Source organism: Pipistrellus hanaki, assembly GCF_964339955.1.
Source record: "Pipistrellus hanaki genome assembly, chromosome: 17".
NCBI classification, from domain to species: domain Eukaryota; kingdom Metazoa; phylum Chordata; class Mammalia; order Chiroptera; family Vespertilionidae; genus Pipistrellus; species Pipistrellus hanaki.
The window spans coordinates 24,549,520-24,574,417 of record NC_140519.1 but is presented as its reverse complement, the minus strand read 5'-3'; the positions used below and the strand labels follow the sequence as shown (position 1 = coordinate 24,574,417).

General features: G+C 40.8%; 1 protein-coding gene across 1 annotated transcript; it reads right to left on the bottom strand.

Annotated features, from left to right (window-relative positions):
• Nucleotides 1-937: 937 nt before the first annotated feature.
• LOC311611794 (short-chain dehydrogenase/reductase family 16C member 6-like) lies at nt 938-14,582 on the bottom strand (the record flags this gene model as incomplete). Its single annotated transcript, XM_084864282.1, has 6 exons — nt 938-1,061; nt 3,358-3,483; nt 9,391-9,535; nt 10,234-10,333; nt 13,997-14,128; nt 14,262-14,582. 6 exons carry the CDS (start codon nt 14,580-14,582, stop codon nt 938-940), a joined length of 948 nt encoding a protein of 315 aa, XP_084720408.1.
• Nucleotides 14,583-24,898: the final 10,316 nt, after the last annotated feature.

Here is a 24,898-nt window from a genome sequence, read left to right as displayed (position 1 = left end):
TGAATAGAGGTGCAGCAGCCTATTTTTGAGACGCAGGTCTTCCCCTATTGCACTGTGGGAGTGCCCTGATCACCAGGGGACAGTTCCTGTGTTAAGCGCCTGCCCCCTGGTAGTCAGTGTGCGTTATAGCAACCGGTCGTTCTGCTGTTGGGCCAAAACTGGCTCTCTGACATTCCCCAAGTGGTCCCGATTGCGAGAGGATGCAGGCCAGGCTGAGGGACCCCCACCAGGGTACAATCAGGGCCAGGGAGGGACATAGGCGGTTGGCCAGCTGGGGAGGGATCATGGGAGGGCTCCAGGGCATGTCTGTCTGTCTCGTTCAGTCCCGATCGGTGGACCTCAGCAGCAAACTTACCTACCGGTTGGAGCATCTGCCTCCTGGTGGTCAGTGCATGTCATAGTGAGCAGTTGAGCAGCCTTAGCACATCATTAGCATATTTCACTTTGATTGGTTGAATGGACGACCAGACACAGCATATTAGGCTTTTATTATATAGTATTATATTTACTAAATACATTGATAGAAAAAACTCTATACATAATTTGAATGACTAGAAAAATTATCAGTATGTAAACCACACCTGGGCATAAAGTTGGCACTTTTAAAGGTCTTAGTAATCCTTGGCATGCTGGAATGATTTAAGCAGTAGGAGGAATCCCAGATAGTCTACCCCAGTGGTTGGCAAGCTCATTAGTACAACAGAGCCAAATATCAACAGTACAACAGTTGAAATTTCTTTTGAGAGCCAAATTTTTTAAACTTAAACTTCTTCTAAGGCCACTTCTTCAAAATAGACTCACCCAGGCCGTGGTATTTTGTTGGAAGAGCCACACTCAAGAAGCCAAAGAGCCTCATGTGGCTCGCGAGTTGCAGTTTGTCAACCACGGGTCTATCCTCATAACACTTTATTTTATTACCAGATTTGAAGCTTCAGCTTTAGTGATCTTTCTTAGTTTCAGTCTGATCTTCACTGGCTTTCTCTCTCCCTCTGAAATTGGCCATGCAAGTACCCACACCACTGTATTTAGCAAGTGCAAGCAGCATGTTTGGAGATAATATTCTAGGGAAAAGCAGAGGAAAAAAATCATCATCCTGTTAGAGGTGTCGAAGAGACTGCTTTGCAATGATTACTTTTGAATTGCACAAAGTATGTGGTCCTGGCTCATGCTATGCATGTGTCACTAAACCAACAGGATGAACAAAGGATGCTCTGTGACCTATCTGAGCACCATCCCACATCCTGGGAGCATGGAAAATTTCAATGCTCAGGCCACAGTTGATCCATATATTACACTCTTTCAAAGACTATGGAAAGACTTTGTGGAAAGACTATGTACATCCTTACTTACTAGGTTGAAAAATGGTAGCAGAAACAAGAACGAAAAGCAGGCAGATTAAAGCAGAATTTCTTGTGATAGGGTGCAGGCATCAGTTTTATTTATTTATTTTTAAAAAATATATTTTTTATTGATTTCAGAAAAGGGAGATGGAGGAAGAGATAGAAACATCAATGAGGAGAGAGAGAATCATTGATTGGCTGCCTCCTGCATGTCCCCCACTGGAGACTGAGCCAGTAACCTGGGCATGTGCCCTGACCGGGAATCAAACCGTGACCTCCTGATCCACAGGTCAATGCTCAGCCACTCAGGCACACCAGTTGGGCGCAGACAGCAGTTTTAAATGTTCCCTAGGGGATTCCAATGTACGCCTGTGGTTGAGAACCATTGATTGCTTTAGTTCCTTGGAGATAGAGGAGATGTACCTTCAGCTTAGTTCTGCTTACATCATTTCTGTTCTGCTCACCTCAACTCAACTTAGCAAATATTTACTATGTGCATAGTCTGTGCTAAGTACTGAACGAAGCCCGTAGCATGGAGCTGGCAACAATTCAGAAAATGTGTCCTGTTCTCAGGGTTCATGCAATCTAGCAAGGAGGATAGATGCTATATAAGCAAGTACAGGTGTGATGAGTGTTACAAAAGGCAGAGACAGGTATGATGGGATGGAACAGCAGGGACTTTGACATAGCTGTTTAGTCAGGGCAGCTCTTTTTTTAAAAAATTTATTTTATTTTTCCCTTACCCGAGGATATTTTCCCATTGATATTTAGGGACAGTAAAAGAGTTAGGGAAAGACAGAGTGAAACATCTATGTGAAACACATTGATTGGTTGCCTCCTGCATGATACAGGGAGAAGCCTGAAACCAAGATATGTGCCCTTGATGGGAATCGAACCCAAGACCCTGTGGTCTGCAGGCTGATGTTCTATCCACTGAGCCAAACTGGCTAGAGGGGGAAGCTCCTAAGTAAAGATGAGTAGGAGGTGCCCCATTAGAACTTCCTGTGCGCATACATGTTCAATGAGTGCATGAATAAACCCAATATGTCACAAAACTGTTGAATAAGATATACAGAGTAATAAAAGTGCTAGATTTATTAATAACATAACTATAGAAGTGAATCACTGGTTGTGTTTTCCACTCTGTTAGTAATTTGCAGCAGGGAAGGAGTATATCCTGATGGTCAGAGCCCAAGATCTGTAACTGACTGGAAATTTTGGTTTGCAACTTTGTTCCAGCAGGTAGCTCCTCACCTCTGCACAAACTACTTATTCTCCTCAAGAATCTGATTGATAAAATGAATGCAAAGCTTCCGCACTATCTGGCACAAGTGGGCACCTGATGAATGTTAGCTGTCATTCTCTTTTCTCTGCAGAGAAGACAGTGGGCATGGGCCAAATTCATCCTCAAAGAACTCTGGAACTCACAACATTACCTTGCATGAAGTTGCAGGGTGCTCTTTGGCTAAAGGAAAGAACACACTTGCCACACATGCTTGATATTTTCCTGGCAATGAGCTCAGGTTTTTTTGTCCTTTGTTTTGAAAACAGAATTATATACTAGTTGAACCAAAAGAATTAACCGATGATGATGATGATGATGACGACGACGATGACGACGACGACAACAACAACAATAACTTGGGTGCTATTTGTTTCTCTCAAAGTAAATAATTTATACTCGGTGAGGCCTGATAGTTGCCAACTTTTCTCAGGGTCTGGAAAAACCAAGACACAGCTAGCGAAAGTCTAATAAATTGTCCTTGCACTATGAAAGTTCTTACTTTTACCATTTAAAAAAATATGAAATTGATAACCAATGGACACAACGGGGGAGGGGGGAAGGGCATGACCGGGAATGGGGTGTGGGGGGCAAAGGAGGGGCTAAGAACACATATGTAATACCTTAATCAATGAAGAAAATTAAAAAAAAATAAAAAAAATATTAGATTGCTTTCTGGCAAAAGAAATTTGTTCACAAATAACCAAAATTATAGATAGGTCATTATCAACTTACTGTTTAAAGATCAATCCGAAATAAATAGTTTTGGGCATTAATAAGTAAACTTGTTCTTCTAAAATAGCATTTACAATTTTTTTCGCCGCATACTCCTGTTCCAGTATAGGCAACAGTAATGGGCACCTGGGATAAAGAAATACAGAGTTATATAATCAAAGCACTAATTTTTGTTGTAAACATGAGCACTAATTATTAAATTTCAGATATGGAGTTAGAACAATAGCTATGAATATTCAAACAAAATATAAATATTAGGAACTGCCTTTTCTTTTCTCTCATGATCAATACCAGGACTAATACATTTAATTTCCTAGAATAAAATCACTGCCTTTATTGATTTCTGCTATGTGATAGTCTCAATTTATAAAAGAAATTGCTTTTAGATTATTATATTTTTGTTATTTTTCTTCCCTCTTCTTTGCTTCAAATATCAAGCAATTGTCTATTATTAAGAAGCAAAATTAGAAAATATTATTGTATAAAAATATCTTGAGTATGTCTAATATGTCTATGTTTTAGACAGAACATTTATATAACATTAAGCAAAATTAGATGTTGATGGAATCAGTTGGAGTTGAAATGGGATGAGCATATGAATATAGTGCTTTATTCATATTACTTTGAAAATGCATTATGTTGACAATTTCCACTTTCATATTATGTTTATCTATTACCTGAACTATACTTCCTCAAGAAAAATTGTTTATCTCAGCTGATTCTTGAAATATGATCAATTCTCATAATTGAATGTTGGTGACTAATCTTTATATTTTACTAGAGGCTAGTGTACAAAATTCGTGCACTTGGGGGGGGGGTTCCCTCTTCCTAGCCTGTACCCTCTTGCATTCGGGGATCTCTAGGGGGATGTATGACTGGTGGCTTAGGCCTGCTCCCCATAGGGATGAAGGAAATAATGATGTATATATTACATCTCTTCCAGCTTTATTGAGATATAATTAACATATAACATTGTGTACATCTAAGATTTACAAAAGTGTTGATTTGATGCACTTATATATTGCAAAATGATCACCACCATAGCTTTTTCTGACACTTAATTACTATTTCTTTTTCTGTGGTGAGTTATCAGAGAATTATGCTAAGTTATCAGAGAATGTTTCTTAACAAGTGTAAGTGTACAGAAACTTCATTTCTTCAATATGACTTTTCCTCCTGTCCATCCTTTTGATTCAAACTGGCCTCATCCAACACGGTGACTCACCCACCTCCCTCTCCCTTGCACATCCACTCCCTTAATCATTCAACCCTCAGGACAATGAGGTTCTGGTCAGCATCAAGTAATTTTAGGAACAAAGCCCCTGGTCTGTTGACTACAGAGACAGAGTTTCAGCCAAACTAGAGAACATCTGGGCCTTCATTCTGGTGCAGCTCCAGACACAGAAAAAGTGGAATGACCCCACCGACCACATCCTTGCAAAGCCAGCAGAGTGACACCATGGCTGATGTCAGGACCAGATGCAACCATCACCTATTCCCTACCTCAGCATCAACCAGTTAATAGAGATCACAACCCTAGCTCCACCATGATTAATGATTTTCTCCTATGTAGCCCATTCCCCTAGAAGCCATCAGGGAAGCCAGGTCTTTGAGTGTAAGTTCACCTGTCACTCCAGATTTGGTGCCATTTTTCTTAAAAATAAACCTTTAATTTCTTGATTGCAAATTTATATTTATTTGGGCTTTGATTCTCCCAAATGAATTCACTCATTTAGTTCCATAACACAAATGCAAAGTTCTCATTTGCTTCCCCACATGCTGCCTCAAAGGGGAAGAGATCCTTTTAATAGCTGTATAGTATTCCATAGTGTAAATGTATTACAGCTTTTTTATCCACTCATTTACTGATGGGTACTTGGGCTATTTCCAGATCTTAGTTATTGTAAATTGTGCTGCTATGAACATAGGGGTGCATATATCCTTTCTGATTGGTATTTCTGATTTCTTGGGCTATATTCCTAGAAGTGGGATTTCTGGCAGTTCCATTTTTAATTTTTTGAGGAAATGCCATACTGTTATCCATAGAGGCTTCACCAGTCTTCATTCCCACCAGCAATGTACTAGAGTTCCCTTTTCTCCACATTTTCACCAACATTTGTCATTTGAGCACTTGTCATTTGTTTAGGCCTGGGAATTGGGACTAAACTGGCAGTCAGACATCCCTCTCACAATCTGGGACTGCTAGCTCCTAACTGCTCACTTGCCTGCCTGCCTGATTGCCCCTAACTGCCCCCCACTCCCGTCAGTCTGATCACCCCTAACTGCCTCTGCTTACCATCCTGGTTGCCTCCAACTGCCCGCCCTGGTTGTCCCAAACTGCCCCCCCCCCTCGCCCCGCAGTGGCCTGGTTGCTCCCAACTGCCCCTCCCTCCTGCTGGCCTGGTCACCCAATTGCCTTCCTGCCGGCCTGGTTGCCCCCACGCAGCCTACTGTTACTGTTACTGTGATGGCATCCTAGACAATTTGCATATTCCTCTATTATTAATATTGATTGGCTATCTGTATGTTTACTTTGGAGAAATGTCTATTTAGCTCATTTGTCCATTTTTAATTGGATTTTTGGCCTTCCTTTTGCTAAATTGTATGAGTTCCTTATATATTTTGAATATTAACCCTTTATCAGATGCATCATTGGCAAATATGCTCTCCCATACAGTGGGTCCTCTTTTCATTTCATTGATGGTTTCTTTTGCTGTTCCAAAGCTTTTTATTTTGAAATAAGCCAGTCAGAGAATGACAAGTATCACACAATCTCATTCATATGTGGACTCTAATAAACAAAAAAACCTGATGAATAAAATAGAACCAGCACTGAAGCATGGAACAGACTGAAGAACCTCAGAAGGAAGTGAAGGTGAAGGAGAGAGAGATTCACCAAAGAACTTATATTCATTTATGCATAACCCATGGACACAAACAATAGTGTGGTAAAGGCCTGGGGTTGGGGTGGGTAAGTGGTAGAGGGGGTCAATGGGGAAAAATAGGACATCTGTAATACTTTCAACAACAAATATTAAAAAATAAAAGGAGCCAAAGCTGACATCCCAGCAGAACTGCCTTGCATGTCTTATGCTTCACACCTTTGGAATATTAAAACAGGGCAAAATAACCTTTGGATTAAGCCTAAAGCAACCGTATGTCCCAAGGAACTGTTTGCAAAGACAACAAGAGAGCAGATATTATGACTACTGTACTGATAGCCACTGGACTGAAAATTAAGAACATTCCTTAGAGTAAACATCACTATGTTATGTTACCTACACCAACAGATACGCCTTCCTTCTATTGATGCAATGTTCCCCTTCTCTTTCTCATAAATATCCCTTGTTTTGTCTCCTAATCAGAACACTATTTGACCTTCTGCCTGAATTAGTGCTTAAGGAGTAGCTATTCTTTGATCTCAATTGAATGTTTGTTGCCTCCCACTTCTAAAGGCCCTTTTATTTTTAGGTCAAGGGGTTCCTCTGGGAAGAAAAACCTACATGTAGTGTGCAATTTCAGCTGCCTTTACTCTCTAGTTTGCTCACTGGGAGCCAAGCCCCTTGTGATTTTAATGCCCCTAGTATTTTTGGCAGTTAGAATTAATTAATTAAATTCTTAATTAAGCCTTTGTTCGCATGTTAACTGATCTTCCAGCTAAACTCCTTCTGTTTTCACGAATGTAGTCATAAGTTGCTAATGTGATATCCCTTTGTCAAACAGGAGGATAACTTCAGGATCTCCAGGAGAATTTATAAGTTTCTTTTGCAGATGGAAAGGATGTCTTCAAGGTAGCCATGACAACAGCCAACATCAGGAATCTGATGCAGAAAGTTTTATCTGTGACTAAAGAAACTTCTTTTTCAGATCCCTGTAGGCTCCACCTCCCTTATTCCCTAGCCATATAAAAACTCTGTACTTTTTCTTTTTGAGAGGGATGGATTTAAGATGAGGATGAGCAACAACAAAAAAGAATATTAAAATTGTTCAGATTTTTGCCCAGCTGGTATCAGTCAGTAGTTGACCATCAACCTATGAACCAGGAGGTCACGTTTTGATCCCGGTCAAGGCATGTTCGGGTTGCGGGCTCCATCCCAGGCATGCAGGAGGCAGCCGATCAATGACTCTCTCTCATCATTGATATTTCTATCTCTCTCTCTCCCTCTTCCTTCCTCTCTGAAATCCATAATAAAAAAATACTAAAAAAAAAATAGACATTTCATATAATATATTGTAGCAATTCTGGATCATTTTCTTCCTTGGGGCTATTGTTAAGATTGCTTGTTTATTTAGTGACTTGGCTAGACTAGTTAAATGAAGTCTATTTCTTCTGCAGTATGTAGCTTCTGATGTCATTCCTTGGGCATGCATTCAGTTTTCCTGACTGTCAGGCAGTCTTTGTCTCTTTCTCTTAAAATTCTAGCTGGTCTGTCCCTATTCATATCACATTAAGCTCTTAACCTGTACAATTTGCTAGGGGTTGCAATATTTGCTGAAAATGCTTGACCTGTGGTCTTAGCCATTTGAAGTTAGGCTAAGCAGAGCCAGAGAGACCCCAGACTTTGAAGCTGATTTTGATCCTTGCCTGGCAGCACCTCTGTGTTATGAAGCAGGAGTTGGGTGTGATAAAAAACTCACTGTTCCCTGGTGGCCCCCCATGAATTGATCCTATTGAGCAGGACCTGAGAGTTGGCAGGAAGTACGTGTCAACCACCCGGCTGCTGCCATTACCCTTGTATGGATCTTCCACAAGCCAGAGTCGCAGAGGTTGGGATCTGGCAATATTTACTAACCGGTGAGTCTTCCTCAAAATAAGTCTTCTAACTTAAGAAGCCGGGAGAGAGGGAATTTACTACCTGACTGATGAGATTACCAGTGTGACTACTAAGAACAAAGAGCTCTCCTGGAAAGAGAAATTGCTGTCTTTCTCAACAGCCTGTTCCCGATCATTCAGACCTCGTGGGAGTTTAGGGAAAAGGAACATATATAGTCAATATAGGCCTTCTCCAGAAAATGGGACCTTCTGATGTCCACTTGCTTCCAAATTACTCAGAGTAGCTTTTCTACCCCAGGGAGCTGGGGGAATTGGAGGCTGTAACCTGGTTGCCAAGTCCACTGAAATAATTATTCTGCAAGGCAGAGCTATGGGTGGAGAGGAATGGCTCCTGGACCAAATGTTAATGGCCTCCCAGTAGATTTTCTTGAATAAATACTTTTCAAATTGTTGCATGTCCGTTGGTCAATCTCCAAAGATTTTGAATGACTTAGCTTATTTTGACCAGCTAAATAGGTTATGTCTTTATGAAAATTTGCCTCTGTCTATATTCTTTGAACTCTTCACCACCTGTTTTTGGCACTTTTATTTAATTTTATAGTTTTACTAGACTCTAAGTAGACTCACTGCTTTCTAGCCAGCCTTTTGATTGGCTAGTTCTCTTTCCTACAATAATAGGTGATTCAGGTCATTTGGATCATGTTCATCTTCTTTTTAACAATTGTAATGGCTATACTTGCCCTGGGTCATGTGTATACATTTCAATATATCCTATTGATTGGATTCTTTGTGTAAAAGCCCTCATGTTTAAATTGCATCCTTGTTTGGACTGTTCTATATTAAAATATACCTTCCCCAATACTTTCCCACTTTTACTAATTAGTCTTATAAAATAGTTTATCTTTTGGATTGTTTTTACTTCAGTATACTTGTTAGAAAAGAATTTATCTTCTCAATACTTTAATGTTAATATTTTATTAACTTCCATTACCATATTCACTGTTATATTATATTATTCTGATTAGCAACTTAGTTTTAAATTTTCACTATGCCATAATTTTATAACCATATTAATATCTTTAAATTAAATAAATTCACTAACTTAATACATAATGAATTTTTTTCCTCTTACTAAATTAAGCATTCAAATTATTCCTTGTGTTTAACTGGTTAAACTTCAAAACTTCAAAATGGAAAGATAATTTACATATATTAGAAGATTATTATAAGAGCAAAGAATACTGTAAGAGTCCACTTACTTGGTTTTAGCACCATTAAACATCCCAGTTTTGATGAAATATGGGCAAACAATAGTGGTTTTAAGTTTACTTCCCTTTATTAGTTTTAATTCAAAGAAGAGAGACTCTGCAAAGCCAAAAGCTGCAAATTTGCTTGAACAATAATCTAAAATAAAGTGAAGAGCTGTTAGTAATAAAATTTACCAAGTTAATTTTTATAATTACTTTTAAAAATTAAAATTCTTATCTTCTCTATGGTTTATCCTTGGGGATAAAACATCACTTCTGGCCGAAACCGGTTTGGCTCAATGGATAGAGCGTCGGTTTGGGGACTGGAAGGTCCCGGTTCGATTCCTGTCAAGGGCATGTACCTTGGTTGCGGGCATATCCCCAGTAGGGGGTGTGCAGGAGGCAGCTGATCGATAACTCTCTCTCATCAATGTTTCTAACTCTCTATCTCTCTCCCTTACTCTCTGTACAAAATCAATAAAATATATTAAAAAAAAACACACAAAAAAACATCACTTCTGTTGTTGCTGTTGTGTGTGTGTGTGTGTATGTGTGTGTGTGACTGCTCCTGTATCTCCACACTATATAAAAAGAAGACTGAAATTTCAGTTTTTCTTAACCTAAGAAGACTAATGAACCAAGAGGCATATTCTTCTCTCTTTTTATTTTTTATTTTTAAAGAGAGAATATCTCCCCTTACCACTGCCATTTTAAATAGGAAAATGGAAAGTAATGCTGCTGGTAAAAATAGAGCCAAATGTACCAGAGATTTCCCCTGGGTGCAGGAAGAGTTTTTATACTTTGAGAGCCCTAACTTCTGGGTGCCGTAGACCGAGCAATATGTAAAATACTCACCTGATAATCCATTAATACCGATGACTCCTGCTGCACTTGAAATACAGACCAAGTGACCATGGTTAGCTTTAATCATGGCAGGAAGGAAGGCCTTACAAGTCTGGAAGATAGAAATACACGATGTCAGTATTTCATTCATTTGTTATTTTATTTGCTCAATGAGTACTTGATAAATTTATCGATTCACTTAATAAGTGTTTATTTCACACTTATGATGTGTTAAATCCTGTGGCAGTGCAAAATAGTCACTGGTACCATGTAGTCACTGTTCTTAAGGATCTTAACGTTTATTATGTGTTAAACTATAAGAAATACTCTTTGATTTGTTTTTCCTTTTAAGTGAACTATACCAATTGAATTAAATCAACATTTTACATTTAGAGTTTGCTAAAAACACACACCTTAAAACCTAAGTTTTCTAATATGCTGACCTCTTCCATGTAATTTTCAGCAATTGGAATTAAAATTTAATCACATTCACTTTCCTGGCTTTATGATAAACAAGATTCCTCCTTAGACCAGTGGATTAACAGCATGGGAAAAACTGCGCAAAGAAAGGTGAATTTCAATGCAAGGAAAACAATAGTCTAGTAAGTAACGTGCTTTGCAATTGTCTACCATGATTTAGTTTGTTTTTTTTTTAGCTACTTTGGTAAAATTCACTTAGTCATCTTCAGCTAAGATATTATTCAGGCCCTAGCTGGTTTGTCTCAGTGGATAGAACGTCGGCCTTCAGACTAAAGAGTTCCTGGTTCGATTCAGGTCAAGGGCACATGTCTGGATTTTGGGCTTAATTCCCAGTATGGATCATGCAGGAAGCAGCTGATGACTTATTCTCACTCATCATTGATGTTTCTCTCTCTCTATCCCTTTTCCTTCTTCTCTGAAATCAGTAAAAACATATTTTTAAAAATATTAATTTAGTCTCCTAAGATCCCAGGCCATGAAAAAGTTCCAGTTTTCTTACTCCTGTGCTTCTTAGGTTCTCTCAAGAAAGTTCTCCATTCTCTTCTCCTCCGATGCTGTGATTTTTTAATCAAACCTCTGTTCGGAAATAATAATCCAAAGCTTGGAAATAAGGCAAAGGGATGATTGTGTGACTTTCAACATACCAGAACATTTCCCAGTAATCTTCCCTTAAGTTTATCTAATTCTCTTGGCAATGTAACTTGGACTAATGATTGGGACCCAGATGTTTCTAAATCTTGTAAAATCAGAGGATAACATGTAGAAACCTAATAGGTGTATTTTTTTAATACAAAAGATAATCCCAGAGGTAAGAGTTTAGCGATTTCATTTCAGCAATCTTTTTCATTGACTATACAAATCCAAGTTCCTCATATCATCAATTTATCAGCAGTGTTATTCTGCTGATTCTCCCATAACTATACTAAGTAAAACCTTGACAATGCTCACTGTCTAGTATATCTATGATATTTATGATTTTAATGATGTCAGGATTTGGCATGAAGAGTTTTGCAGTTTTCTGAGATGTGCAAGGACCCCATAGAGCAGGTAGCAGTTTCTGGTTCAAAGAATGTTATCTTTGCTTTCAAGGTCTTTGGTCTGACTAAACTTGTTTCAGAGTTATTAAATTGATGGGTAAGTATCTGCTTAGATGCAGTCAATTGCCTTTTTTTCCCCATTGTGTGTGTTTTTTTGTTTGTTTGATTTTAGAGAGGGTGGAAAGGAGGAGAGAGAGAGAGAGAGAGAGAGAGAGAGAGAGAGAGAGAGAGAGAGAGAGAGAGAGAGATGAGAGAGAAATATTGATTGGTTGCCTCCTGCATGCACCCCAACCGGGTCAGGGATTGAAACTGCAACTCAAGTACGTGCTCTTGACTGGGAATTAAACCCGAGACCCCTCTGGTGGGCAGGCTGACATTTTAACCACTGAGATATATTGGCCAGGGCACTTTATTTTATTGCATTTGATGTAAGAATTGGCTTCTCTCAGAGAGAACAGCTTGACAAAGACCCTCAGATATGTAAGAGCTTGATGTGCTTGGGGTTTTTTTCAGAATCCTTGGAGTGTAGAAAGTAAGCAGAAAGTAGAGAAAATGAGAGGTGGGTAATAGATGTGGGAGGATATTGCCACATCATGTAGGGGCCTTCAGGCCATGATAGGTAATTGTAAGTTATTCAAAGTGTATTTGGAATGCTCTGAACATTTTTGAGCAGCAGAATGAGATGATTTGGTTAAAGATCTCTTTGTTCCTGTCTGAAGACAAGTTAGAAAACACCAGTGATGAGGATGGAGGCCATACTGAGCTGCTGGCTAGAGATAATAAAGTCTCAGATCAGGACTTGCAGCAGAGAAGGAGAGAAATGAGTGTACTTGATCATGTTTTGAAGGGAGAGCCAAGAATGTTGGTGTTAAGGCAGCGGAGGAATCAAGGGTGGCTTCTATATTAGATATAGGTGTCCCCTAGCTCCATTTGCCAAGATGACATTTCCTATTCCCAAAGGAACTTCAGAGGGAAAGAGATCTGTGATTTCACAAATATTTCTGCGATACCTATTGTAAGTTAAGCACTGTGCTACATGCTCACTAAACATTGGTTGAAAAAGGTTTGGTGGGGTCCAGTGAGGCTTTCCATGACCAAGAAAGAAGATCAAGGGAATCATTTTTAGGACCTTAGATAGTGAGTATAGAAGCATTGAGTGGAAAGAAAGGGTAGCCTAGGACACCCAAAACAAACCATTCCAAGGCCCTATCCTCAGAGCCACAGAGGATTGAGGCCCTGCTCTCCCTCCCTTCCCCAGGACTCCTCAGGCACAATGTTGGCCACCTGTGCTCCCTACATCCTCCTCCCCAGCTGGTATCTGTTCATATCATCACAGCTTCAGGTATAAGCCCTCTCGGTGGAAACTCCCTTGGTAACAGAAGTCTCCTTCAGCCCCCTATTCATTTTCCAGAGTTGCGTTGTTCAAGATGGTAGCCTCTAGGCATATGTGGCTATTTAAATATGCAATGAAATAAATTAAGTGACATAAAGTTATGAGTTTAGTTCCTCAGTCCTACCCAAACATATTTTAAGGGCTCAATAGCTGTGGGTAACTGGTGGCTACCATTTTGGGGAGCGCAGTAAAAAGACTTTTCTGGTCTAGACAATCTAGGCTTCAAGAAAGACACCCCTGAGTTATCAATTTACTAATCATCTTTTTATAAAGACTCTTTCCCATCTCTCTTCCTTCTATAAATTTGGGCCATCACTTAGTTGCAGGACCTTGGGTTTAAACACTTTGAGCCTCAGTTTATCTGTAAAATGAGAATGAAAATGGAGTCATGGCTACCATGTGCAGCAAAAGAACTTAGAGCAGCGCCTAGGATACAGTAAGAGCTCATTTCCTTTGTTATGACACCCGGTCATACACACACATAAACCACTCTAAAAATAGCCACCTTCTTTCTGCACAAAGCTCCCCTTTGCTCATGCACAAATTAAATCTTTTTTTATACAATGGCTTCCACATTCTGTTTGTATTTTGGTGGGAAGATTTTGGAACAGGCTAATAAATCTTGGGACCAAACTAGAGAAGACAGAGGAAAGGGCCCTAGTCTGAGAGTTTGGAAAAGGGCAAGAACAGGAAAAGCTAAGCTGAGTGTGTGGCAAGGTGAAACTTGGATGGGAGGGCCATAGTCTATGAATAGGAAATTTACAAATGGTACATTTACCGATAAATGGCTGAACAGTTGTTTACAGAAACACATGGCACTTTCATACTTACCAACAAAATAAAGTGAAAAAGAATGGAGACTTACCCAGAAATGTGATAAGGCATTTACAAGAAATGATCTTTCCACCATGTGATCTGGAGTGTTGAGAAACGGTTTCCCCGTCACAACCCCAGCATTGTTAATGAGGATGGTCACATCACCGACTTCTTCCTTAACCTGGATGGAAGTGAGGCCAACGTTCATTTAGGGCGTTACATTCTCATATTTATTTCTCCAGGTAAATTTTTCCCCTCACTTTATTCAGGTAATTTCTTTAAAACTAAGGTAAGAAGGACAACAATTATCTTACCTGATCAGCAACTCTGTAGACCTCTTGCCTGCTGCCACAGTCACACTTATAGGCAAATACTTTCTCACCACCCTTTTCTTTGGCCAGTCTACATGTTTCCATGTTGCCTTCTTCATTTATGTCCCATAGAACTAAAATGGCTCCAAGGCTGGCAAATTTTATGGCCATTAGCCTCCCAATTCCACTTCCAGCTCCTGTTATAAGTACAATCTCTCCAGCAACATCCTTTTTTGGCTTGGGAATTATCGTGTAAACTAAAGATTCTAGAAAATAATATAAACATTTCCCTAAAACTATGAAGGTGTTCAAAATTACATCCATGTTGATTCACTGAAGAAAGCAACGTCCTAATAAGAAAAAAAGGTAACTGATCAATTTGTCACATTATCATAACAATTGCAATATACATGAAGTGTTTAGTATGAGGAGATTTGCCCTTACAACATTAATTATCTAAAACAGGGGTCCTCAAACTTTTTAAAGTGGGGGCCAGATCACGGTCCCTCAGAGAGCTGGAGGGCCGGACTATATGAACTACTAATTCCTACGGTAACACCTCGGCTGCGCTCACTGCCCAAAAAACCTGGCGGGCCGGATCAGACTCCTCTGCGGGCCGCATGTGGCCCGCGGGCCGTAGTTTGAAGACCCCTGTTCTAAAATATGTATTTTAGCAACAATGGCTAAAATCATTGAATTTTTAAAGTATATAAATAATGAGTATAAAATATTTTATGTTTATAAGAATCTTTCCAATTTAAACGACACCTTCTTTTTTTTAAATTTATTTTTATTGCCCTAACTGGTTTGGCACTACTGGATAGGGTCCGCTTGCAGACTGACAGGTCCCAGGTTCAATTCCAGTAATAATAATACGGTAATACATATGCAGTCTTGCTACAAATCAGGCAAGTTCTAAGTGCTTTGTGTGCATTTAACTCTTGCAAGCGTTGCCCTGTTTTATAGTTATGAACAGAGTTCCTAAGAGGCTAAGCAAACTAGCCCATGGTCACAAGGTTCATAACAGTAAGGATGGAATTTGAACCCACCCAGTGATTTCACTCTCCAAGCTCTCAAATGCTATGAGATATGGCAAAAAGAAAGAAAAAGGCAAATGCTAAAGCTGGTAAAAAGAATGACCTTTGCATCACATTTATTTCATACTAGAGGCAGGTACATGAAAATTCATGCACTGGAGGGGGGGGGGAGGAGTGTCCCTCAGCTCAGCCTGCCCCCTCTCACAGTCAGGGAGCCCCAGAAGGTGACTTGGCAATCAGGGGAAGGCGACACATCCGTCACACATCTACTGCTGCCACTGCTATCAGCATAAGCCAAAGCTGGTTCTGGTTACCTGAGTCTTGGCTGGCCCTGGGCAGCTGGGCAGCCACCATCCGAGGCTTGCCTAAGTCTTGGCCAGCCCTGGTGGCTGGGGGGCTGAGGGGACTGGGGAACTCTGAAGGCAGGTGCCCCAGCAGGGCTGAGGGGACTGGGCTTTGCCATCTTGTGGCTTTGGATACCGCCATCTTTGAGGGTGTGGCAGTCAATTAGCATATTCCGTCCTTATTTGCTGTGGGCACCGCCATCTTTGCGACAGTGTGAGGGTCAATTAGCATATCTCTTTCTTTATTAGATAGGATTAATTTTGAAATGCCTTGAAGACCAAAGTGAGAATGCCAAAGAAGTCAGGCTACCTTCATCTTGCTGTGAGCCCTGACTTGCCAGAAATTCCAACCGAGATAAGATAGAAAATGAGTATTATTGCCAGAACACCATTATAGATATTTAACTGGATTTCAGTAGGGAAGAAAAATCTTGGGGAAGCATGCCTTCAGGACAGAGCAAGAAAAGGAGGCATTACACATCTCTTTCATTAATTTATTTGGATTTATTAAGAACATTAACCATATCCCTAATGGTATTTTCCTTGGAAGCTTTTAGGAGCTTTCACTTGCCTTAAGAGTTTCACTGAGTTAATGTGCATTTGTAATCAGGAAAGACATCAAGCTAGAGAAATTCACTCTTTTCCAAGCTTACATACACTTTCTGGCTCAAGCACCATCCTGGCAACATGTAGTGTATTGTGATTACGAAAACAAATGATATCTTATCATCTATTAAAAATAAATACAAAAAAAAAAACTGGAGGAAGAATAGATTTGGGTCTTTCTGAATGTTAAGTGTGAAATGAAAAACCAGGTGGAAATGTTGACTCTCAATTACTGAAGCTCAACCTATAAGTTTGAGGGGAAGAAGAGGAACCATGTTCCTTGTCTTTGTTATTCCAAAGCCTGCCATCCTTACTCATACATGTTAAGGACCCAGTACATGTCTTTGAGAAGGATAGCTATTTTGTTTCCTAAATCAAAATCCTTGAGGATGGCAATCCATATCTGCACAATGACTAAAAAAGGGCTTTGTACCTAGTGGAAGTGTGCTAATGCCTAGACGAATGATATCTATGGGTGGCAACATTTGTATTTGGCTTTATCTGTAAAAATTATTTCTGCAGTGTTGAGACTATCTCTAATAAACAAACAAACAAAAACAAATCATATATAATAAAAGGCTAATATGCAAATAGACCGAATGGCAGAATGACTGGTCGCTATGATGCATGCTGATCACCTGGGGGCAGGAGCTGTCCCCAGGTGGTCAGTGTGCTCCCACAGGAGGAGTGCAGCTCAGCCAGAAGCCAGGATCACGGCTGGCGAGTGCAATGGTGATGGTGGGAACCTCTCTGCAGGCCTAAGCTGTCCCGGCTCCTGGACTTCGAGATGGTGTAGGCTGGGCAGAGAGAAACCCCTCCAGTGCACAAATTTTGTGCACTAGTAAATAAATAAATAAATAAATAAATAAATAAATACTCGTGTGATGCAGAAGGCACTTCGGGTTGCAGGATTTTTATGTGGAGAACAGGAGAAGATTGTGACTTTATACTCTTTTTTTTTTTTTTTTTGTAGGAGAAAGTTTATTCTCAATGTAGATGATTTATCTTGTAAGAAATTCAAGTAGCTTTCTATAAAAATTATTAAATGTTAGCAATATATTGTTACTTTCTGGGACTATTCCTAGGGCAGTAGTTTTGACATGTCTCTAACCCACATATGTCAAACACAAGGCCCGCGGGCCAAATCCAGCCCGCCAGGCCGTGCAATGTGGCCCGCACCGTGCTGTCATCACTGCACTCCGCTGTCAGTTTATGACATTGTCAGTTTATGACTGTTCAGTAAACCATTCGGCCCGCGATTTAGGCTGGATTTTAGATTTTGGCCCCTTCTCTGATTGAGTTCGACACCCCTACTCTAACCATTCACCATTTAAATGTTTTCTGTATTAAGAGACTTCATTCTCAGGTTGCTGAAAGCATCCAATTTTGGAACAAAGGATAAAAGTCCATGGAAACCCTGGATATAGAAAGTGCTGGCCACAAATGCTGATTGCTCCCAGGTGCGTCCTTGGGCGGTCATGGCAATCAGGCAGAAAAAAAAAATCATTAAGCATCATGACGAACAAGCATTTACTAAGTACTCAGCTGTACTAAGGGCTGTCCATGCCTTGTTTTATTTAATTCTCATAATAGCCCAGTGGGGTAGGAGTCTCAGGTAGGTGCATAACTAGTCAAGGATTGCACAGTGCTTACGTAGAAGTGGGATTCGAGCCCATGCTTATGATTGCAGAACTCCTGGATCCTTGACCACTGCATGTTAAGGACCTTAAATAAACTGGCTTTAAATCACAAGGACCTCCTTTTATTTTTCAAGCGTGCCCAGAGCACTTCAGGTTGAAGGATGACTGTGAGAATGTTGTAAAAATATCCGACTCTCCGGAATGTTAAAAACATCAACACATCCTGGCTCTTGTGGCTCAGTGGTTGAGCATTGACCTATGAACCAGGAGGCACAGTTCGATTCCCAGTCAGGGCACCTGCCCGGGTTTGTGGGCTCCGTTCCCCATGGGGGGCGTGCAGGAGGCAGCCCATCAATGATTCTCTCTCATCATTGATGTTTCTATCTCTCTCTCCCACTCCCTTCCTCTCTGAAATCAATAAAAATCTTTCTAAAAATCATCAAAACAACACATATAATAAAGCATTTTGTAAATTGTGCATTGCCATGCAAACATTGATTTCTATGATCGGCACAGGAGACTCTGTTAATGATACTGCATGTGCAGCCAGCCAGTCACCTTTAAAGAAAACCATCTTGGAGGCCTAGAAGGCTTTTTTGCTGGAGCTTGCCTCCTCTGTGAAGTTGCTGAGGAGGATTTGGGAGAGGGATTTGCACAGAAGTTTATCTGACTCCCATTCTTCTCGTGAGCTGTTGGTAAAAGTAGGTCCCTGTCCCAAAGCCAAATCCATGTGTTCTCCTGGGCCCAGTGGGGCTCACAAGCATGTTTCCCTGCCCCTCCTCCATATCAGATACCATACCTAATAGAATTAACATTAGTTCTTCTTCTTTTTTTAAAAAAATATATTTTATTGATTTTGTACAGAGAGGAAGGGAGAGAGATAGAGTTAGAAACATCGATGAGAGAGAGTCATCGATCAGCTGCCTCTTGCACACCCCCTTCTGGGGATGTGCCTGCAACCAAGATACATGCCCTTGACCGGAATCAAACCCGGGACCCTTCAGTCCCCAAGCCGACGCTCTATCCATTGAGTCAAACTGGTCTCGGCAAAAATTAACATTAGTTCTATAATACCATCTCATATGAATCCATATGCAATAGGCCTCCTGCCCCTTCTTGCCTTTCACCCTTGTCTTTTCACCACCTCTTCCCCTCACTGCGAAAAGTTGGTGAAATGAACAAAAACAATGAGAAAAGAACAACAAAGAGACCCTGGAGATGATAATAAAACGACCTCCCGCCCCTATTTGGAAACTGCTCTAAGTTGTGCCCAGAGAAACAGACTGGTAGGAGCAAATACATAATCATTTCTCCTGAGTAGTAAAAGGACCTTTACCTTACCTTCAGCAATGTTACACTGGGAGGCATGAAGAGTCCTCATAGAGGATGAAGCCAACAGAGATGAAGCCAGCTGCCGGAAACTGTCTCTTAAATGCCTTCACTCTGATGTGTCCTCCTACCAATTGTTATCTCTGTGGGCGTCACCTGGGAGAAGTTACCCATGTTTTCACCCATAGCCTCCCCCACTTTCAATATCTGCACCAGATGGAACATTTGGTGAGCCTACTGCCAAAGTAAGGAACATCTAAACCTATAAAATTTTTTATGAGTTTAATTGAGCCAAACTGACGACAATTGCCTGGAAGCGAAATCTCAGTGGATTGAGAAATGCTCCAGAGAATGGCAGTTTTGCACTTTATTTTATGCATTGCAATCAAAGGAGGAGGCATAAAGGGGTTACATGAATTCCACTGGTGATAGAACACGGAGGCGGGAGAAAGCAAAACGAGGAAACCTCTGAGGGCTGGATAAAAAGTAAAACGGACAAATACATACTTCTTATATATTTGTGGGTATAGGATAGTTAACAATCAGCGATTAACATGTTCATAACAATGATGGGATTTGTGGTCTCTGCTCTGGCACAGAGCTGTGCTTTGAAGGGTCTGGAAAAAAGGACATTACTTTGATATTCCAAAGGTATGTTATTGTAGTTGCAAAAACAAAGAAAGAAAGATACAAACAGAAATTCCCACAAACCACAGACAGACTCAGTTAAGGTAAAGATTGACCACTGTTAGGGAAAAAATACCATCCTAGGACATCACTACTTGCCTTGAGCTGCTTTTAGTTAGAAAGTCTTAATTTCAGACCAGCCTATGTGGTACTTAAGTCTCTGAGTATGTGAGGCTGCCAGATAGGCAGGCCTTCCCTGAACTTGTCAGGTTTGGTATGTGGCCCCTTTTTCATCCTCGCTACATTGACTCATCATTATCGCCTCAAGTCCATAGTTAACATGACTTTAGCTCTCAAGTTTCTCTTTCACTGAAGGCTGATAATTAACCTCACCAATTTAAAGTAGTTACCTAGTTCAGTCTGCATGGCTCAGTGTTTGAGCATGGACCTATGAACTGGGAGGTCATGGTTCCATTCCTGATCAGGGCGCATTCCTGGTTTGCAGGCTCAATCCCATTGTGGGGAGTGCAGGAGGCAGTTGATCAATGATTCTATCTCAGTATTGATGTTTCTATCTCTTCCTCTCAGAAATCTCACACACACACACACACACACACACACACACACACACACACACAGAGTGGTTCCCTATTTCTTCTAGGTTAAAGCCTGGTCTTTTGGATTGACAAGAAAAAGTTGTGAAGTATCCTAAATTAAATTACAGCAGGTGAGGGTAGAAGGAACAGAGGCTAATCAGTTAACAATCAATGGCATACCCAACAATAGAGTGCTTAGATTCCTGAGTGTATGTTGAAACTTTGAATAAACTTCCAGATGGTTATTTCATAGATTATCTAGACAGAATAGCTGAGTAGCCAACTGCTAGGTGCCACAGATCACAGGTGCCTCCACCTCCTGCTTTATCCATGAACTTTATGGACTGTTGGCCACACCAATCCTATAGAACAAACACTTGCTCTTTATGGACTCTGCACCTAATCCAAGAATTAGCCCCACCTGACCTTCTCCCATCCCCTTAGGTATAGCCAATGTAAATTCCTCCCAAACAACTTACATTTTTCTTCCCCAGACTGTTTACATCAAATAGCCCCTTCAGTCCAGCCACTGTGGTTCAGTGGTTGAGCATCAACTTATGAACCAGGGGGTCATGTTCAATTCCCGGTCAGGGCATGTGCAGGTTGCATGCTTGATCCCCAGTGTGGAGTATGTAAGGTAAGGCCAATCAGTGATTATCATCACTGATGTTTGTATTTATCTCTCCCTCTCACTTTCCCTTCCTCTCTGAAATCAATAACACACACACACACACACACACACACACACACACACACACAGAGCCCCATCAGCCCCCAGGTGGTGGACGCTGCTGGTGGTTCAGATGGCATGCTCTAGGACCTGGTCCTTTTTCTAGGTAACAAATGGCTCAATAAACCCACTTTTAGAAAAGCTCTTGTTTTTTGATGAACAAGATAGTCACCTCAAATACTGCACCTTGCACCGCACTTTTGGGCAGTACCAGGTTATTGAAGGGGCCTGGATCCTCTCCTAGTGAGTTTCTCCAGCTGTTGCTGCGGATGCAACTCCCCTTATTATTCTTGTGTGCTGTCACCCATCCTGTCTCCTGCTAGTTTCTCTGCTAGGTTCCAGCCCCCGCTTCTGGGGCCAGGTGACACTTGTCACTCTGCCTCCTGTTGCCCACCAGTGGTTTCCTCACTCACTTTCCTCTCTGAGTAGCTGTAGGCCTTTTCCTCAAAAAGTGGCTATCATGTCCTGCCCTGTAGTGGACCCATCCTCCTTGCATTATCCCAGGCTTCTTCTTTTTCATGCAAAGTCCTCTAGGCTCAATTTTGGGAAGCTCAAAAAAGTGTTATCCCCCCAATTCATGTCTCAATTCATGTCTTCAAAGGCCTATTTTGCAACTCCAAATCCCCAAATTGGATAGACTCTTTCTGTTCTGGGGAAGTAATGTTTTTCTCCTTCTTTTCTTGGGCAATAACCTGGGAGGCATGGGACCTCCCTTCTTGGAATGCTACCTTGAGCAAAGTTTCAGTTGTAGCTGCTGGGATCAGTCAGGCAGTGTCAGTGGACCAAAGCTGGTGACTCAGAGGGCAGAGGGGAGAATACCCTTCATATTTAACTGTTACCTTTCAGTTGTTACTGGAAAGTGGTATTACAGTGGTATTCCCTTCCTGTGGCCAGAGAAATCAGCAGGTCCAGTTTCCCTGACACTAGTGGGAAGGGAGTGACTCTTGCGATACCTTGAGAAAATGAATTTTTCTAAAACTTGCATGGGAGAATGAATGGCTCTTATTGGTGTGGAATTACATTTCTCAGGTTGTAAAGTCCCATTGTCTTTAAACTAGTTCTGGAAAATGTGCAGCTAAGGGCTCAGCAGAGCTAAATGTAGGGCCAATATTCAAAAAGTCTGTTCCATGGTGGAATTGAGTCCAGTTCAGTCCATTGGTCCATTGTGTGAGTCCCACATGGCCATGAGCCATGTGGCGGAATGCAGGGGAGTGTGCCCCCTGCAACAGGAGTTAGGCATGAGAAGCAGGAGAGAGAGAGAGAGAGAGAGAGAGAGAGAGAGAGAGAGAGAGAGAGAGAGAGAAAATGAATGAGTGAGTGAGAGAGAGAGGCTCCTTTGTTTAGGAGCTTAAATATCATCAAATCTTCCCATGCTTGCAGAGCCCATGCCTATTCTGGCCACTGACTTGTTCCCAGGTGTGACTGACAGCTAGCTAAGCATCTTTCTATTGTACATCACCCGGACCTTACTGGGCATGCGTCTATTGTCCAGTCCTTAACCCCAGAGATCTGTGGGGAATGGACTTAGAGAATATTAATTTGCACCTTTCCAGCAAAGTTGTATAAATGGCATGCCTATATTACTTAGTTTTCCCTTTATTCATTTCCTGTTAATAATGACCAGGTTATTATAATGGCATCATTATGAGGAGAGATTATATATAAGGAAAATCCCAGAAGCAACAATATCAAACCCTCATTATGAGGACTTTTGCCCTAGCCCTGGAGCAGGAATGCAGGAGACTAAACATCAAAGGGTAGAAAAGTTTCCGGAGATGATAAGTCCAAACCTAGCTGAGCCTGTCCTCTGTAGAAGAGGAGCTTACCTCCATGAGAACTCCTGCTGTCTCTCTATACCACAGTGTGTGTGTGTGATTGTGTGTGTGTGATTGTGTGTGTTTCAGTGGCTGGCTGAGAGTCCAGTATCCTTGATTAGGGAGGGGTTGGGATCTGCATCAATGACTATTTAAATTTAAATTGCAATAAACATAAATTAAGTGGAAAATAAAAAGTTCAGTTCTTAGTCTCAGTTGCCACATTTAAAATGCCCAATCACTGCATATGATTGTGGTATCTTATGGGTAACAGAGAAAGAATGGGTTTAGAGCCTTTGGAAGATCTCCCTAATTGTAATAGGGCAGGCCGTTAGGGAAGACTGTAATTGCCTTAAGAAAAGGCTAATTCTGAAATTACGTAATTTTAGCAACAGCAAGGCTTCTTGGGATTTTTCTTCCTGGCATTTTTCTCAGACTTTAGCTCTGTTCTGGTCCCAAATTTGTTCTTTGACCAAAATTTAGCTTAACTAGATCCTACCCCTATTTGTGACTAAGCAAGAATAATGCCTCAGTCTTGCCAGTAATCTTTTTTTTTTTCATTTAAAAAATAATATTTTTATGTAAACTTCTTTTAAGAAAGAAATTATTGTGGATAAGAAAAACTAAGAAAGTAAAATAATTATATCCCTAACACCCAAAGTTTACCACTGTTAACACTTTCAAGTGTTATAAATGTAGATGTGTGTATTCTCTCTCTCTCTCTCTCTCTCTCTCTCTCTCTCTCTCTCTCTCTCTCACACACACACACACACACACACACACACACTATACACATAATTATACCACAAAGTGTTTTGTAACTTAGTTTTTAAATTAACAACCTCCAACTTTTATGTCAAATTTTACATGCAGTCTGTAGTTGAATTTCTCCAGTTGACTTACAAATATCTTTTTCAGCAGTTTATCATGATTGAGATCCAACCCAGAAGCATGCAGTATCTCTGTTGCTTTGTGCTTGAGTCCCTATTAACTAGCACAGTTCCCGTTCTGGTGAAGAATCATTAATGCTAGATATTGTAGCTGACAAAGCCTGACATTTCAAAGCCTGACAAAACCTGACATTTCAAAGTCAACAAAGGTTGGGCGGCCCTGTCCCACCTTGCATTTGGCCCTCTGGATCTGGATGGTGGGGAGGAATGGAGGAAAGCCACTGCCTTGGCCCGGGATTGACACACACTCAGAGGCCTTTGGCCATAACTGGCTATGTGGTCCCCACCTAACAGCAAGGGAGTTGGGAAAATATAGGGAAGCACCTGAAATTGTAGTGATCATGTCCCTGCTATAACCTACTCTATTTTTAAGCTCCTGACACAGGTGCTATCCCCTAGGTTAGGGGTGTCGAACTCAATCAGAGAAGGGGTCAAAATCTAAAATCCAGCCTAAATCGCGGGCCGAATGGTTTACTGAACAGTCATAAACTGACAATGTCATAAACTGACAGCGGAGTGCAGTGATGACAGCGCGGTGCGGGCCACATTGCAAGGCCTGGCGGGCTGGATTTGGCCCGCGGGCCTTGTGTTTGACACATGTGCCCTAGGTTGTCACATCTTTGAATGTTTCTGGTTACTTCTTCCTGGTGCAATTTAGATTGTTCTCCTAATGCATATATTTCTTATAAACTAGAAGTTAGATAGAAAAGTTTAAGTGTGCATGGTCTACATTAATATTTAGACAAATGATCAGTAATATATAATCTGCATCACATCAGGAAATTTAAGTATCTGATTAATTTAGATTGTAATACTGAGTTTGCTGGATTAGTGTAACGAGCCTCTGGTTACTTCATTAGACAGCTACAGGTTCCCATTTCCGAGTAGTAAATACACACTTAATACATTTAAGACTTACATGATCTTTGTATGAGTCAATAATCTCATTAGGTGTCACTGCATGCCG